Below are 17,004 nucleotides of genomic sequence, written 5' to 3'. Positions count from 1 at the left end.
CAGAGCCAGTGTGAGTTAGGGTTAGGCCCAGAAACAGTGTGGGTTAGGTTTAGGCCCAGAAACAGTGTGGGTTAGGGTTAGGCCCAGAAACAGTGTGGGTTAGGGTTAGGCCCAGAAACAGTGTGGGTTAAGGTTAGGCCCAGAAACAGTGTGGGTTAAGGTTAGGCCCAGAAACAGTGTGGGTTAAGGTTAGGCCCAGAAACAGTGTGGGTTAAGGTTAGGCCCAGAAACAGTGTGGGTTAAGGTTAGGCCCAGAAACAGTGTGGGTTAGGGTTAGGCCCAGAAACAGTGTGAGTTAGGGTTAGGCCCAGAAACAGTGTGGGTTAAGGTTAGGCCCAGAAACAGTGTGGGTTAAGGTTAGGCCCAGAAACAGTGTGGGTTAGGGTTAGATCCAGTGGCCCGGTCCAGAGGCAGATCTGAGATTAACAAAGGATCGATGGGCATAATCAGGATAATTGTGTTATTTATAATGTTGTTGACTAAGTACCTCATTGAATGCAGTGGCTGTACCCTCTGGATATGAGGGTAGTGTTAGATTACTCAAATGTAAATGGACTGTCATGAAACTGGGTATTTCTGGATACATTATCATACTGTACATAATGCTGGATCTCTACTGATAGTAACAATGAAAAAGAGCGTTAAGAGGTTTTAAGAGCGTTGGGTCAGTAACCGAAAGGTCGCTAGTTAGAATCCCAGAGTCGACTACGTGAACAATCTGTCGATGTGCTCTTGAGCAAGGCACTTAAACCTAATTGCTCCTGTAAGTCGCTCTGCATAAGAGCATCTGCTAAATGACAAAACATAATTTCATACAATTAGACAGAATGAAACATAATGAGATGATATAGAAACTCAAATAGAAACCTTGAGTAGGGCATCCCATATATTATCAGGCCATATATTATCATGTCATATATTAGCATGCCATATATTATCATGCCATATATTATCATGCCACACAGTGCATTCGGAAAGTATTCAGACCCCTTGACTTTTTCCACATTTTGTTATGTTACAGACTCATTCTAAAATTGATTAAATTGTTTTTTTCCCCTCATCAATCTACACACAATACCCCATAATGACAAAGCTAAAATAGTTTTTTTTTTTAAAGTTGAGCAAATGTATAAAAAAATATATAAAAAAAATACCTTATTTAAATAAGTATTCAGACCATTTACTATGAGTCTCAAAATTGAGCTCAGGTCCATCCTGTTTCCATTGTTCATACTTGAGATGTTTCTACAACTTGATTGGAGTCCACCTGTGGTAAATTCAATTGATTGGACATGATTTGGAAAGGCACACACCTGCCTATATAAGGTCCCACAGTTGACAGCGCATGTCAGAGCAAAGACCAAGCCATGAGGTGACCAAGAACCAGATGGGCACTCTGACGGAGCTCCAAAGTTCCTCTGTAGAGATGGGGGAACCTTCCAGAAGGATAACCATCTCTGCAGCACTCTACCAATCAGGCCTTTATGGTAGAGTGGCCAGACAGAAGTCACTCCTCAGTAAAAGGCACATGACAGCCTGCTTGGAGTTTGCCAAAAGACACCTAAAGGACTCTCAGACCATGAGAAACAAGATTATTTGGTCTGATGAAACCAAGATTTAACTCTTCGGCCTGAATGCCAAGCGTCACATCTGGAGGAAACCTGGCACCATCCCTACGGTGAAGCATGGTGGTGGCAGCATCATGCTGTGGGGATGTTTTTCAGCGGCAGGGACTGGAAGACAAGTCAGGATCGAGAGAAAGATGAACGGAGCAAAGTACAGAGAGATCTTTGATTGAAAACCTGATCCAGAGCGCTCAGGACCTCAGACTGGGATGAAGGTTCACCTTCCAACAGGACCACGACCCTAAGCAGACAGCCAAGACAACACAGGATTGGCTTCGGGACAAGTCTCTGAATGTCCTTGAGTAGCCCAGCCAGAGCCCGGACTTGAACCCGATCGAACGTCTCTGGAGAGACCTGAAAATAGCTGTGCAGCAATGCTCCACATCCAACCTGACAGAGCTTGAGAGAATCTGCAGAGAATAATGGGAGAAACTCCCCAAATACAGGTGTGCCAAGCTTGTAGCATCATACCCAAGAAGACTCAAAGCTGTAATCGCTGCCAAAGGTGCTTCAACATAGTACTGAGTAAAGGGTCTGAATACTTACAGTATGTACATGTGATATTTCAGTTTAATTTATTTTTATAAATTAGCAAAAATTTATAAAAAACAGTTTTTGCTTTGTCATTATGGGGTATTGTGTGTAGATTGATGAGGGAAAACTACTATTTCATCCATTTTAGAATAAGGCTGTAACGTAACAAAATGTGGAAAAAGTCAAGGGGTCTGAATCCTTTCAGAATGTACTGTATATTATGCTATGTATTACATTACATACACAGTAACACACAATACCAGTCAAAAGTTTGGACACACCTACTCATTCAAGGGTTTTTCTGTATTTTTACTATTTTCTACATTGTACAATAATAGTGAAGACATCAAAACTATGAAATAACACATATGGAATCATGTAGTAACCAAAAAAGTGTTAAACAATTAAAAATATATTTTAGATTTTAGATTCTTCAAAGTAGCCATCCTTTGCCTTGATGACAGCTTTGCACGCTCTGTATGTTGATGTTTTCTGTACCTCTACAATATGGGAAAACACCATTCCAGCTTCTTGTCTCCAGGCATTGGACATGCGATGAGCCAATCAGTTCGTAACCTTCCTTGCAGCTGAACACAACCTCACTTCCCATCAAGAAGTTACTGCCTTCCCGGTAACCGAACTCTGGTGCCCCCGGGTTCTCACACTTTACTGGCTCTAGATTGATAACATAAATACAGAGAAAAAAAACTACAAAGGTTTGGTACTGTAGCTACATACTGCACCTTGAAGCGCCAAAAGATATTCATGAATTCAAACATTTTGGTAAACTCTAGTTGTTTGATGATAAGGCATGAGAGGCATTGCTATACATTGATAATGTGTTTTGTAGCTTGTGATATAACTAAGAAGTGTCATTGCTGAGGCCCTGAGATTTTCCTGACCACAGGACCTGACCGGGGAAAACCTTCGGCTCAGGTGGTATGGTCCGGGCCTACGGTATGCTACAGTACGTGTGTGTGTGTTTGTGTGTGTGTTACCTGTGCAGTTCTTCCCGTCTCCGGTGTAGGGGTGGATACAGTTGCAGGTATAAGAGCCATCTGTGTTCTGACAGCTGGCGTGTTCATCGCAGTCTGAGCCCAAAGCACACTCATCCACATCTGTATGTACACACACCATCGTTACACACTGCACTGTTTGAAAACATGTATTTATTAACATACAGTAGTTATACAAAACATTAGGAACATCTTTCCATGACATACACTACCATTAAAAAGTTTGGGGTCACTTAGAAATGTCCTTGTTTTTGAAAGAAAAGCAAATTTTTTGTCCATTAAAATAACATCAAATTGATCAGAAATACAGTGTAGACATTGTTAATGAGTATTGTAGCTGGAAATGGCAGATAAAAAAAGGAATATCTACAAGTACATTAGAGCGCCTAGTTGGAGAAACAGATGCCTCACAAGTCCTCAACTGGCAGCTTCATTAATAGTACCCGCAAAACACCAGTCTCAACGTCAAAAGTGAAGAGGCTCTTCAGGGATGCTGCCTTTCTAGGCAGAGTTCCTCTGTCCAGTGTCTGTGTTCTTTTGCCCATCTTAATCTTTTATTTTTATTGACCAGTCTGAGATATGGCTTTTTCTTTGCAACTTTACCTAGAAGGCCAGCATCCCGGAGTTGCCTCTTCACTGTTGACGTTGAGACTGGTGTTTTGAGGGTACTATTTAATGAAGCTGCCAGTTGAGGACTTGTGAGGCGTCTGTTTCTCAAACTAGACACTCCAATGTACTTGTCCTCTTGCTTAGTTGTGCACCGGGGCCTCCCACTCCTCTTTCTATTCTGGTTAGAGACAGTTTGCACTGTTCTGTGAAGGGATAGTACACAGAGTTGTATGAGATCTTCAGTTTCTTGGCAATTTCTCGCATGGAATAGCCTTCATTTCTCAGAACAAGAATAGACTGACGAGTTTCAGAAGAAAGGTCTTTGTTTCTAGCCATTTTGAGCCTGTAATTGAACCCACAAATGCTGATGCTCCAGATACTCAACTAGTCTAAAGAAGGCCAGTTTTATTGCTTATTTAATCAGTACAACAGTTTTTAGCTGTGCTAACATAATTGCAAAAGGGTTTTCTAATGATCAATTAGCCTTTTAAAATGATAAACTTGGATTAGCTAACACAACATGCCATTGGAACACAGGAGTGATGGATGCCGATAATGGGCCTCTGTACGCCTATGTAGATATTCCATTAAAATCTGTTGTTTCCAGCTACAATGGTAAGTAACAACATTAACAATGACTACACTGTATTTCTGATTAATTTGATGTTATTTTAATGGTTTTCTTTCAAAAACAAGGACATTTCTAAGGGACCCCAAACTTTTGAACGGTAGTGTACACTGACCAGGTGAATCCAGGTGAAAGCTATGAACCCTTATAGAGGTCACTTGTTATATCCACTTCAATCAGTGTAGATGAAGGGGCGAACACAGGTTAAATAATCATTTTTAAGCCTTGAGACAACTGAGACATGGAGGGTGAATGGGCAAGACAAGATTTCAGTGCCTATGAAGGGGGTAAGGTAGTAGGTGCCATGCGCACCGGTTTGAGTTCGTCAAGAACTGCAACGCTGCTGGGTTTTTCACACTCAACAGTTTCCCGTGTGTATCAAGAATGGTCCACCACCCAAAAAGACAGCCAGTCAACTTGACACAACTGTGGGAAGCGTTGGAGTCAACATGGGTCAGCATCCCTGTGGAACTCTTTCGACACCTTGTGGAGTCCATGCTCCGACAAATTGAGGCTAACTAATTGAGACAGTTCATAATGTATATTCATCCCGTGTCTGAGTTTCAGTCTTACCCAGGCAGGCTGGTGGGTTTCCTCCCCACTTCCCACTGTTGGTACAGAGAACCTTGGCGTCCCCCAGCAGGTAAAAGCCAGGGTTACACTGGTACACCACAGTGCTGCCTGCGTGGTAGTCGGAACCCTGGAATAGACCATGCTCCAGGGGCCGAGGGGGACCACACGTCACTCCTATGTAGGTAAACAAGTAAATATACACAGGTTAGGTTTTGTGAATGTGTTCAATGACTATGTTACTACTATGGTTACGATAATGAAGATGGTAGGTATTAACCCATATATCACTCCTATAGATAGACAGTACACAGGTCATGATTTTATGATTTTATTAGGATCCCCATTAGCCGACGCCAGTGGCGACAGCTAGTCTTCCTGGGGTCCGACACATAACGAAAAAGACATTACAGACAAAAAGACTTTACAGTTGACATACATTTAAAACATTAACATAGACATTACAGACACATGTATATCAAATAAAAACAAGTACAACGAAAGACACACAAATGAACACAAAAAGAAACATAAACAATAGAACTAAAGAATAATAATGTGTGTGTGTGGGCGTCTATCAGTTACACATACATGTCAGAGGCATTGCACTGTGAGGTGTTGCTTTATTTATTTATTTTTTAAACAGGGTTTGCTGTTCACTTGCGCTATATGAAATGGAAGGGAGTTCAATGCAATCATGGCTCTATATAATACTGTAATACTGTAAGCTTTCTGGACCTGGGGACTGTGAAGAGACCCCTGGTGGCATGTCTGGTGGGGTAAGTATGTCTGTCAGAGCGATATGTAAGTTGATTACACAGACAATTTGTACATTTTAAACACGTTAATATTTCTCACCCCAAAAAAGACTATTTTTGCTGTCAATCCCTCTTCTACTTTGAGCTAAGAGAGACTGACATGCACACGGTTGACATTAGCCATCTGTGTACATTGAAGGGAAAGATGTGCTGTTCTAACAGGGGCGGCTGCAGATTTTCTAGGTCTTTCTTTGCAACACTTTACTATATCACCGGGCAGTAGTCAAGAGTAGATCAAACTAGAGCCTGCAGGTCTTGTTTGGTCGATTATGGTGTAAAGAATGCTGAGCATCTCCTTATCACAAACAGACCTCTCCCCATCTTTACAATAATTGAATCAATATGCCTTGGCCATGATCATTTACTGTCTAAGGTGACACCAAGAATATTAATTTCCTCTACTTGCTCAACAGACACACCGTTCATTACCAGATTCAGCTGAAGTCTCGAACTTAGGGAATGATTTGTGCCAAATACAATGCTCTTAGTTTTAGAGATGTTCAGGACTAGTTTATTACTAGCCACCCATTCCAAAACGGACTGCAACTCTTTGTTTAGGGTCTATGGATAGATACAGTATCTCTCAGACCATGATATGGTAGAAGATGTAAAGCCACAACATATACATTTTTTCCACTAACAGATTATGGTCAATAACATCAAAGGCTGCACTACAGTCTAACAATACAGCTCCCACAATCTTCTTATCATCAATTTATTTTAGCCAATCATCAGTTATTTGTGTCAGCGCAGTACATGTTAAGTGCCCTTCTCTATAAGAGTGCTGAAAGTCTGGTGTTAAATTGTTCACGGAGAAAAAGCATTGTGTCTGGTCAAACCCCATTTTTCCCCCCCAACAGTTTGCTAAGAACCGGCAGCAAGCTGATTGGTCGGCTGTTAGAACCAGTAAAGGGTGCTTTACCATTCTTGGGTAGCGGAATTACTTTAGCTTCCCTCCAGGTCTGAGGACAAACAATTTTGTCGAGGCTTAGATTAAAGATATGACAAACAGGAGTGGCAATATAGTCTGCTACCATCCTCAGTAGCTTTCTATCTAATTTGTCAATACCAGGTGGTTTCTTATTATTGATGGACAACAATAATTTGTCCACCTCTTTTACACCAACTTTATAGAATTCAAAATGACAATGTTTTTCTTTCATTATTAGGTATTTTATATATGAATATGATAGCTCACCGTTTGTTGTTTGGTATTTCATGTCTGAGTTTGCCCACTTTGCCATTGAAATAGTCATTCAAATAATTGGCAGATAGGCTCAATGGTTTTGGTGTTTGAATGCTTTCTGATGGCTATCCTCTATTGAGGTCATGCTTATGTATTTAGCTGACTCAAATGCAAACTCTGCTTTCTAATGCCTAATGCCTGTCTGTGTGTGTGCATGTGTGTGTGTGCTTGCCTGCGTGCGTGCGTGTACGCACGCATGCGCGCGTGTGTGTCGAGGTACATGGATGCATGTATGCGTGAATATAGTGTTAGGGTCTGTGTATGTCTAACTGATGGTCCCTCACGTTCACAGCGGGGCAGGGCGTGACTCCACTCTCCTTTGTTCTGACACTGAAGCAGAGGCTCCCCCACCAGGTAGAAGCCGGGATCACAGAACAGCTGCGTCTGAGAGCCGGGGCTGACAGCTGGACTGGACGCACGCAGGTGAGGCACAGCATTTTCTAGCAGGGGGCAGTCTGACACACAAACAAATGTAATTGAGGAGGAGAACGGAGAGGGTTAACGTTTCCACTAGACATGTGTTTATCCCCCTAATGGTTAAGGTCAGGACTTTGCCAGAGTAAGCTGATCCTAGATCTGTCCCTCACCAGCACAGAATATGCAGTCGCGGTTAGTCTTGACTCTCCCCACCACTCCATTGAGGAAGTCAGGCCACGCCAGGACATTGCCTCTGATGTTGTTCCCCGGGCAGGTGTTGGCTAGTATTTTGATCTATGGACCCAGAGAAATATGGAGGTCACTTTCTGCCACAGAAGTTTTTTGTACATGTTACACAGACATTTCAAACTTTTGCCACCCAGAGATGCCAGTTTATGTACTGTAGTTAGTTATGTAGCCTGGACAACAGTCTTCTTCTGCTTGAGACTACTATTTTGTGTCTCAAACACGGTTAGCGTGACAATGAAAAACAAGTTGTTCTGAAGCAGAAACAGACTTAGTACACTAAGCTGGTCGTTATGTTTTAGATAGTGATATGCTAGCTACAGTTCTAATATGTGAGTCTGTAGTTCAGGTTGTAGAGCAGTAGCTAGGACAGCTGGATTTGTGCGTCAGTGGGATTTACTTGCTGTGGGTCGAGAACCCGGTCCCAGATGTGGAGCTGGCTGAGGGACCCTACGAAGGACTCCACGGGGTTGAAGCCCTCGCCCCTCTGGTCCTGGTCCTGGCCCAGCACCAACGCCCCTCCACCTGGAGGGTAGAGGTCAAGGTTCAAAGGTTAACCACCTCTCTTGGTTTCTTCGGGTTCTGTGACATGTGCCTTAAAACCTAACCTCACTGCTATTATTTCATTAAGACCTGCAAAATAGCATCATTCTACTTTTTGATATGCAAAACTTAGAAACTATAAGCAGGCTACTAGGACATAAGTACACAATAAGCAGATACAAGATCAGGCTAAGGCACTACTGAAAATAGCACTACACCTGTGATGGTTAGCTGTGGTGCTATGATGATATATAGATTGACAATAAACTGATACTTTATTTTGAGCAGGCTAACAATAGCGCTACACTTGGGATGTAGGAAATGACATCATATGCATGGAACTATGAATACAGTACATCATGATACTATGACACTCAGATAATAGCTATGAGCAGGCTGAGGACAGCACTACACCTGGGATGGTGGTTCCCACTGACAGGCCTTTCCCTCCGTCCGAGGGGTTGCCATTGATGTAGACCCTCCAGTCCCCGTCCCAGCTCCGCCATGACACGCCGATGTGGTGCCACTGACCCGTGTTGACCGCCGGGCAGTCTGTGATACGCTCCTTACCGTTGACGTACAGGACCCACCTGGGGAAAAGGGAGGGAGAGAGAGAGAGAGACGGAGGCAGGGGGAGGCAGCAGAGAAAAGGAGAGAGACAGAAAATAATATTGTTTTGTATTGTGTTTTGTGAGGACCCCAAGAATAGTATAGCTGTGGCTAGTGTCTTATGACAGCCTTAACATTTACGGGAAAGGGAAAGTTGTGTGTGTGTCTGTGTGTGTGTGTCTGTGGCAGCACTGACCCATTGTAGTCTATGAGCAGGAAGGCGTTGTCACTTCCCTCCACGGCGTAGGATATGGGCGTGCCGTAGTTGGTGGTGTCCGAAGACCTCATCCAGAAAGTACACGTGATCTCCGTCAGTGCCGGCATCATGCCGTCCATCATCACGTAACCATGGATACCTGACACCTCGAAGTCCAGGTTGAAGGATGTTGACATCTCTGAAAGAGAGAAAATGTTAAGGCCGGAAATGAAGAGAGCTCTCTCTCTCTCTCTCTCTCTCTCTCTCTCTCTCTCTCTCTCTCTCTCTCTCTCTCTCTCTCTCTCTCTCTCTCTCTCTCTCTCTCTCTCTCTCTCTCTCTCTCTCTCTCTCTCTCTCTCTCTCTCTCTCTCTCTCTCTCTCTCTCTCATATCTATACCTGTCTCACACCTGGTTCCGTTGAACCCAGGAGGGCAGCGGCAGGTGTAGGAGCCCAGTCCGTCCACACACGTGGCCCCGTTGATACAGGGGTTAGCTTGACACTCATCCACATCTACCTGACACAGCCTGCCCCGGTAGCCCTCCACACACTGGCACCTGGATACAGATAGAGACCAGTACGTCATACATACATGTGCAATACATTATGCACATTATACGCAATATTTAACCAATTTCATCCTAATGTGTCATATTTGATTAAAACAATTACAGATGTTGTTTCTTGCACGCTAGCCTTCACTATCTTTCACTATTAAAAGCTCAACAAATTGTCTAGATTTAAATATTTGTTTATCCATATAAAACATCAACATGAAGTAAGATATGGCAACTTGGTTGACGGCAGTCAGTCATATTTTATTATATTTTTGATATAACCTTTATTTAACCAGGAAGTCCCGAAGGTCCGAAGGCCTCTTTCCGCAAAGGGTTTTAATTACCTGAAGTTGTTGACGGCATCCCGACATGTCCCTCCGTTCTGACAGGGGGCGCTGTTACACTCGTCCACGTTGACCTCACAGCGGTCCCCAGAGTAGCCTGGGAGGCAGGTGCAGGAGTACCCCCCCTCCAGGTCGTCACACACCCCCCCGTTCAGACACGGGCTGGACAGACACTCGTCTATCTCCAGCTCACAATGAGAACCTAGAAGAAGATCATGTTGTTGATCATAACGCCTTTTGCATGAATACAGGAGATTCCAATTAATTGCATTGTCGGCATTGAACGTTTGCTGCATAAACTTAGGCTGGCTTTTCATTGATGTTGCAAAAAAATGTGGTTTTGCTGGTTTTGCCTTTGCGGTAGTTGCATGAAATGTGGCCTTTGCTCGTTATGAATGAAGGTAACTGAAGGGCCCAAGGGGCCTGGTAACGAGGCAGAGGGATCCCACCTGTGAAGCCATCAGCACAGCTGCAGGTGTACTGGTTGACCTCGTCCACACACACTCCTTCGTTCAAACAGGGGGAGGAGCTACACTCGTTCACCTCCGCCTCACACAGAGAGCCTGGGGCAGAGAAACGACATCGGCAAAAAGAAACTACAGTCCGTCATCAGGTCGGTTGCAAATGACCAGCACTAAATGCCTAGGTGACAGTCTGCTCCTGCTTTAGCCAAGTCCTATGTCGTAGTCATGTTTGGCGAGGACTGATAGGACTGAGGTTTCTACAGAAAACAGACTGGGACCCAGGCTACTAAATGTCTAGGAGAGACAAGAAAATGAACAGGAATGAAGTGTGGAAGGGAGTGGAAACTGGGTACCAGACATTCATGATGTCCCCATACCTACGAAGCCTGGTCTGCACTGGCAGACAAAGTCTCCCATGCCGTCCTTACACAGACCCCCATTCTGACACGGTGCTGAGTCACACTCATCTATGTCACTCTCACACTTCGCCCCTGCAGGTAGAAATACATGTTCACAGTCTTATGACGAGACAACTGACGTTTGGCCCTAACTTTTTTATTGCTCTGATGAACATGACCGAAAGCGTACACATGACGAGACGTTTGAATAGATGAATGCATTCATGGGTGTAGTTTACCTGTGAAACCAGGTAGACAGGTGCAGATGTAACCCGCCCCCACCTCCTCACACGTCCCCCTGTTCTGACACGGGTTCAAGAAACACTCATGGAAGACCTGGGGAGAGGAACAGTAATGTGGTTAGGAGTTATGTTTATGAATATGGAGTGTGAGAATTTCAGGACTAGGAGAGAAATGTATTCTTACCATTGAAATGTATTCAATAACCATGACCAGACCTGGGTTCAAATACTTGAAAAAACATATGAAATACTTTGAGCATTTGCTTGAGTCTGCCTGGAGTGCAACAGGTGGGTGGGGTTTTCAGTTTAGGGTCCTTTCCGTTGGTTGATTAAGGCAAGCTCAAAGGCTGCCAGTGCATTTTGACCAATCTGATCAGATCTCTTGCCAATAATTGGGCAAAAGATCCGGATTGGGCTGCCTGTGTAAACGCAGCCATACAGGCACAGAAAGTATTTAAAGTATTTGAAACTCAGGTCAGATCATAACTCATAACCATAGTGCAGTCAAGTCAACCGATCTGCTGTAAACCCCTTAAGGAGTCTCTTGAGGACATGGGTCAGTCAGTCTCACCTGGCTACTAGCCTGATAGCCCTGTGAAACCACCACCTCTGGGGCTGATGTCACACTCTCCTCCTTAGGCAGGAAACTAGAGCCAAAACCTGATGGAGAGATGGAGGGAGAGAGAGAGGGAGGGAGAGGGAGTGAGAGGGGGAGAGAGAAGAGGGGGAGGGAGGGAAGGAGTGATGAAGGGGGAAAAGGAAGGAAGGAAGGAAGGAAGGAAGGAAGGAAGGAAGGAAGGAAGGAAGGAAGGAAGGAAGGAAGGAAGGAAGGAAGGAAGGAAGGAAGGAAGGAAGGAAGGAAGGAAGGAAGGAAGGAAGGAAGGAAGGAAGGAAGGAGAGAGAGAGAGAGAGAGAGAGAGAAAGAAAGAAAAACAGAAAGAAAGAAAGAAAGAAAAAGGAAAGAGAGAGAGAGTTTCCACTCGCCACCAAACTGGCAGACACTAACAAAGCTCATTTAGTCTGGTTGGCCAAGTCTACCAGCCACCGTTTGTTCGCACCCTTAAGGCTTTTAATTCCTAGGTTATTTCCATTCAGTAGTCACATGACGAAATCATTTCCATTCTTTCCTGATCCTTTTTGCAAACCCTTTTCCATTCAGTGGCTCAGTCTCAAACAATGATGTATGTCTATGGTCTTAAATTATACCCTGGTACCCATCTAGTGTCATTTTAACCAAAGCCATATGTCAGTTGTCCTATGGGGGAATACTATAGGGAAATAGGGTGCCATGAAGTACACTATAGTTCAGTTCAAACTTTATTGGAAATTATTTGGCTGCATATATAAGGAATAGTGTGTGATTTAGTGCACTACATAGGGAATAGTGTGTGATTTAGTGCACTACATAGGGAATAGTGTGTGATTTAGTGCACTACATAGGGAATAGTGTGTGATTTAGTGCACTACATAGGGAATAGTGTGTGATTTTGTGCACTACATAGAGAATCGTGTGTGATTTAGTGCACTAAATAGAGAATAGTGTGTGATTTTGTGCACTACATAGAGAATAATGTGTGAATTTGTGCACTACATAGAGAATAGTGTGTGATTTTGTGCACTACATAGAGAATAGTGTGTGATTTTGTGCACTACATAGGGAATAGTGTGTGATTTTGTGCACTACATAGAGAATAGTGTGTGATTTTGTGCACTACATAGAGAATAGTGTGTGATTTTGTGCACTACATAGAGAATAGTGTGTGATTTTGTGCACTATATGGGGAATATTGTGGGATTTGAGACCTAGGCAGTGTAGTGTAACAGTAACTCACTGGAGCAGTGCTGTATGGCGGTGGCCCCGGTGACTGTTGTGGTGCCGTAGAATGGGCAGGAGAGGCAATAGGAGCGGCCGTGGTCTGGCTGGTAGTAGTCTCTGGGACAGGGGTAGCAGGGGACCAGCCCTGTGCGAGAGAAATGACCTGCCAAACATGGAACTGGAGGGGGAGAGGGAGGGAGGGCTAGTGTCACTAATGAAAGTATGGAAGTAAGCACAGTAATCACATTTTTATGCTAGGTCGGTGAGTTCAGTCTGAATGTAAATGCAGTCATGTCTGTGTTTCCCCTCCCCTCTTCACAGGGTCAGAGTGTGACTCTCTCTCTCTCCTCCCTCCCTACATCACTCCTTCCCTTCTTCCCCTCCCTCTCTCTCTCCTCCCTCCCTACATCCCTCCTTCCCTCTCCCTCCTTCTCTCTCTCCTCCCTCCCTACATCCCTCCTTCCCTCTCCCTCCCTCTCTCTCTCTCCTCCCTCCCTACATCACTCCTTCCCTCCTTCCCCCTCCCTCCCTCTCTCTCTCCTCCCTCCCTACATCCCTCCTTCCCTCTCCCTCCTTCTCTCTCTCCTCCCTCCCTACATCACTCCTTCCCTTCTTCCCCCTCCCTCCCTCTTTCTCTCCTCCCTCCCTACATCACTCCTTCCCTACTTCCCCCTCCCTCCCCCCTCTCTCTCCTCCATCCCTACATCACTCCTTCCCTCCTTCTCCCTCCCTCACTCTTTCTCTCCTCCCTCCCTACATCACTCCTTCCCTACGTCCCCTCCTTCCCTCTCTCTCTCCCCTCCCTCCCTCCCTCCCTCTCACTCACCTCCACACTCAGCCATCTCCCTTGCCCCGCTGGTGACGGTGGAGGTCTCATCCGGACAGACCAGACACTCTCTGGATCCCAACCCAGGCTGGTAGTACCCCAGCGGGCACGACTCGCACGTCTCCAGCCCGTTCACAGAGTAACCTCCAGGCTTGCACTGCTCTGAAACATACCCATGGAAACACATACAATATAACATATACTAATAATGAGTTCATTGAGTTTATAACCTTCAATATTATTTAGGAGTAACACCACCTGGTGGTATTACATTCATGAGGAATAGAGTTGACGATACAATATTTTAGGACCAGGAGTTTTCCTTGTCAGATCCAGCTAGTTACTGGGACCAGGAGTTTTCTGGGTCAGAGCAAACTAGTTACGGGGACAGAGAGTTTTACTGGGCAGAGCTAACTAGTTACTAGGACCCAGAGTTTTTCTGGTCAGATCCAACTAGTCACTGGGACCAGGAGTTGTCCTGGTCAGATCCAGCTACTTACTGGGACCAGGAGTTTTCCTGTTCAGATCCAACTAGTTACTGGGACCCAGAGTTTTTCTGGTCAGATCAAACTAGTCACTGGGACCAGGAGTTGTCCTGGTCAGATCCAGCTAGTTACTGGGACCAGGAGTTTTCCTATTCAGATCCAACTAGTTACTGGGACCCAGAGTTTTTCTGGTCAGTTCACATGGCCCTATGTACAGTATTACCAATGTATGAGTCCACCTGAGTACCTTGTCCATGTGTTTAACCTTGTCCAGGGGACAGTGTTTTACCTTTGCACTCGTCCTGGTTGCGTGCATGGAGGTAGGCTGTGGAGGATCCATCGGGACAGGTCTTACACTCCATCTGACCCTCCTGGTCCTGGTAGGAACCCAGCCAGCAACTCTCACACTCTGCGTACTCCAGGGAGTAGTAGGTCCCCACTGGACACTGGACTGGAACACACAACAACACACACTATAACCACACATATTTACACATGACCACATATAACCACACACAACCAGAGAATAGTTAGCAGGTCCCTACCGGACACTGGACTAGAGCACACAACAACACACACTATAACCACACATATTTACACATGACCACATATAACCACACACAACCAGAGAATAGTTAGCAGGTCCCTACCGGACACTGGACTAGAGCACACAACAACACACACTATAACCACACATATTTACACATGACCACATATAACCACACACAACCAGAGAATAGTTAGCAGGTCCCTACCGGACACTGGACTAGAGCACACAACAACACACACTATAACCACACATATTTACACATGACCACATATAACCACACACAACCAGAGAATAGTTAGCAGGTCCCTACCGGACACTGGACTAGAGCACACAACAACACACACTATAACCACACATATTTACACATGACCACATATAACCACACACAACCAGAGAATAGTTAGCAGGTCCCTACCGGACACTGGACTGGAACACACAACAACACATAGAATAGTGTAAGGCCAAACCTTCATTCATTCATCCATTCGTTCATTTGTTCATTCGTTCATTCATTTGTTCAGACCATGCTGCCTAGACATAGTGTACGGTGTGTATCTCATGGCCCACTGCTCACCACACATCCTCCCCTTCAGTACAGACCCAGGTCGGCAGAACAGAGAGGCCCTCTTGCTCTCCAGGGACTTGGGGTCAGCCACCACGATCATCTCAGACGACACGTGATAGGATGACAGCTGCTTCTTGGCCAGCGTCCGCTTCAGGCGATTGGTCAGCTGCTCCAGGATCCGCAGCAGGCGCTTCTGATTGGCTACCTCCACTGAGTCGTTCCTGGACGAGGGTTGCGGGATGCTTGCTGGGAGAATGGACACAGCTCAAAGGACGGGACTCGAAACAACAACACAAACAAATTCAAGTGCATAAGTTCATTTTGTTTATGTTGACCGTGCCACCAGCCTACCTGTGATGTTGAAGAATATCTGTATCTTGTGGTCTCTGGTGGTGGTCTTACGGTGCCTTTTGCTGCGGTAGTGGGAGGTTCCCGTCCTGGCACTACCATCCTGCTGCATAGGGGTTCGCGGGCTGTCCGTAGCAAAGCCCGATTCGAAGTAGGCATAGTCCTGACCTCTCTGGGGTCCCAAGTTACTGCTCCATCCTCCTGGGCCTTGGAGAGTGAGAGGGAGATGGAGAGGGGCGGGAGAGGGGAGGGAAGGGGAGGGAGAGGAGAGGGGAAGGAAGGGAGAGGGGGTTATGAAGAGAAATGATTAGGAAATACATACATCTCAAGGCCCTACTGCTTGTACAGTACATTCTTATAGTTTGGACAATACGTTTTTACAGATCTGACCAGGGAAGAAACCTATAACAAGGTCACATGATCACGTGGTTAGGTGGTCAGGGAAAACTCCTGGTCCAATAGCATATGAAGGTCTTACCGATGGCGAATCCATTCTCATAGTCGTAGTTGTACTCCAGACAGTGGCCTTGGGATATCACCTCTAACTTGCAGGCAACATCATCGTGGCTGCAGATGGTCGGGAGCTATGGATACAATTGAGAGAGAAATTAAAACATATACTGTGTGTGTGTGTGTGTGTGTGTGTGTGTGTGTGTGTGTGTGTGTGTGTGTGTGTGTGTGTGTGTGTGTGTGTGTGTGTGTGTGTGTGTGTGTGTGTGTGTGTGTGTGTGTACTCCTTTGTTGATTTGATTTGTGTTCTCACCATGTCTCTTAGTTTAGTGTTGAACTCCCCAGTGAAGGACTTGACCAGGTCCAGGTCATCACAGCGAGAGGCTTTGAACAGCATCTCAAAGGGCTTGAAGCCATGGTTGGCAATACGGTTCACTGAGAGTACAGACAGGATACGCACACACACACACATACACACACGCGCATGCACGCACACAGACACACACAGTCAAAATTTCAATCATGCGTAGTATGTATGTACACATAATACTGTAACTGTAACATAAGAGGAGAAAAGAGAAGATGGGACAAAAGATGAAAAGAAAATGGATGAAAGCTCTGTATCCCAAATGGAACCCATACCCATACCCATACCCAGAGCCCAAAGACCAGAGCCCAAAGACCAGAGCACCAAGACCAGAGCACAAAGACCAGAGCACAAAGACCAGAGCACCAAGACCAGAGCACCAAGACCAGAGCACCAAGACCAGAGCCCAAAGACCAGAGCCCAAAGACCAGAGCCCAAAGACCAGAGACAAGAGCCCAAAGACCAGAGACAAGAGCCCAAAGACCAGAGCCCAAAGACCAGAGACAAGAGCCCAAAGACCAGAGACAAGAGCCCAAA

General features: G+C 45.3%; 1 protein-coding gene across 1 annotated transcript in view; it reads right to left on the bottom strand.

Moving 5' to 3' along the window:
- svep1 (sushi, von Willebrand factor type A, EGF and pentraxin domain containing 1) overlaps positions 1–17,004 on the bottom strand; it is a 131,634-nt gene that overhangs the window by 28,686 nt on the left and 85,944 nt on the right. The window contains exons 13-33 of the mRNA XM_038995253.1: positions 16,414–16,535; positions 16,129–16,234; positions 15,654–15,857; positions 15,312–15,548; positions 14,477–14,638; positions 13,703–13,864; positions 12,893–13,054; positions 11,632–11,720; positions 11,058–11,154; positions 10,798–10,911; positions 10,406–10,519; positions 9,957–10,158; positions 9,455–9,612; positions 9,058–9,256; positions 8,667–8,842; positions 8,110–8,234; positions 7,634–7,757; positions 7,331–7,501; positions 4,986–5,159; positions 3,158–3,277; positions 2,658–2,834 (exon numbers count right to left, since the gene is read on the bottom strand). Coding sequence (XP_038851181.1) covers positions 2,658–2,834; positions 3,158–3,277; positions 4,986–5,159; positions 7,331–7,501; positions 7,634–7,757; positions 8,110–8,234; positions 8,667–8,842; positions 9,058–9,256; positions 9,455–9,612; positions 9,957–10,158; positions 10,406–10,519; positions 10,798–10,911; positions 11,058–11,154; positions 11,632–11,720; positions 12,893–13,054; positions 13,703–13,864; positions 14,477–14,638; positions 15,312–15,548; positions 15,654–15,857; positions 16,129–16,234; positions 16,414–16,535 — 3,195 coding nt within the window. The remainder of the gene's footprint in view (positions 1–2,657; positions 2,835–3,157; positions 3,278–4,985; positions 5,160–7,330; positions 7,502–7,633; positions 7,758–8,109; positions 8,235–8,666; positions 8,843–9,057; positions 9,257–9,454; positions 9,613–9,956; positions 10,159–10,405; positions 10,520–10,797; positions 10,912–11,057; positions 11,155–11,631; positions 11,721–12,892; positions 13,055–13,702; positions 13,865–14,476; positions 14,639–15,311; positions 15,549–15,653; positions 15,858–16,128; positions 16,235–16,413; positions 16,536–17,004) is intronic.

Source organism: Salvelinus namaycush, chromosome 6 (genome assembly GCF_016432855.1).
Source record: "Salvelinus namaycush isolate Seneca chromosome 6, SaNama_1.0, whole genome shotgun sequence".
In the NCBI taxonomy this organism is placed as follows: domain Eukaryota; kingdom Metazoa; phylum Chordata; class Actinopteri; order Salmoniformes; family Salmonidae; genus Salvelinus; species Salvelinus namaycush.
This window is presented reverse-complemented; position numbering and strand designations above follow the sequence as displayed.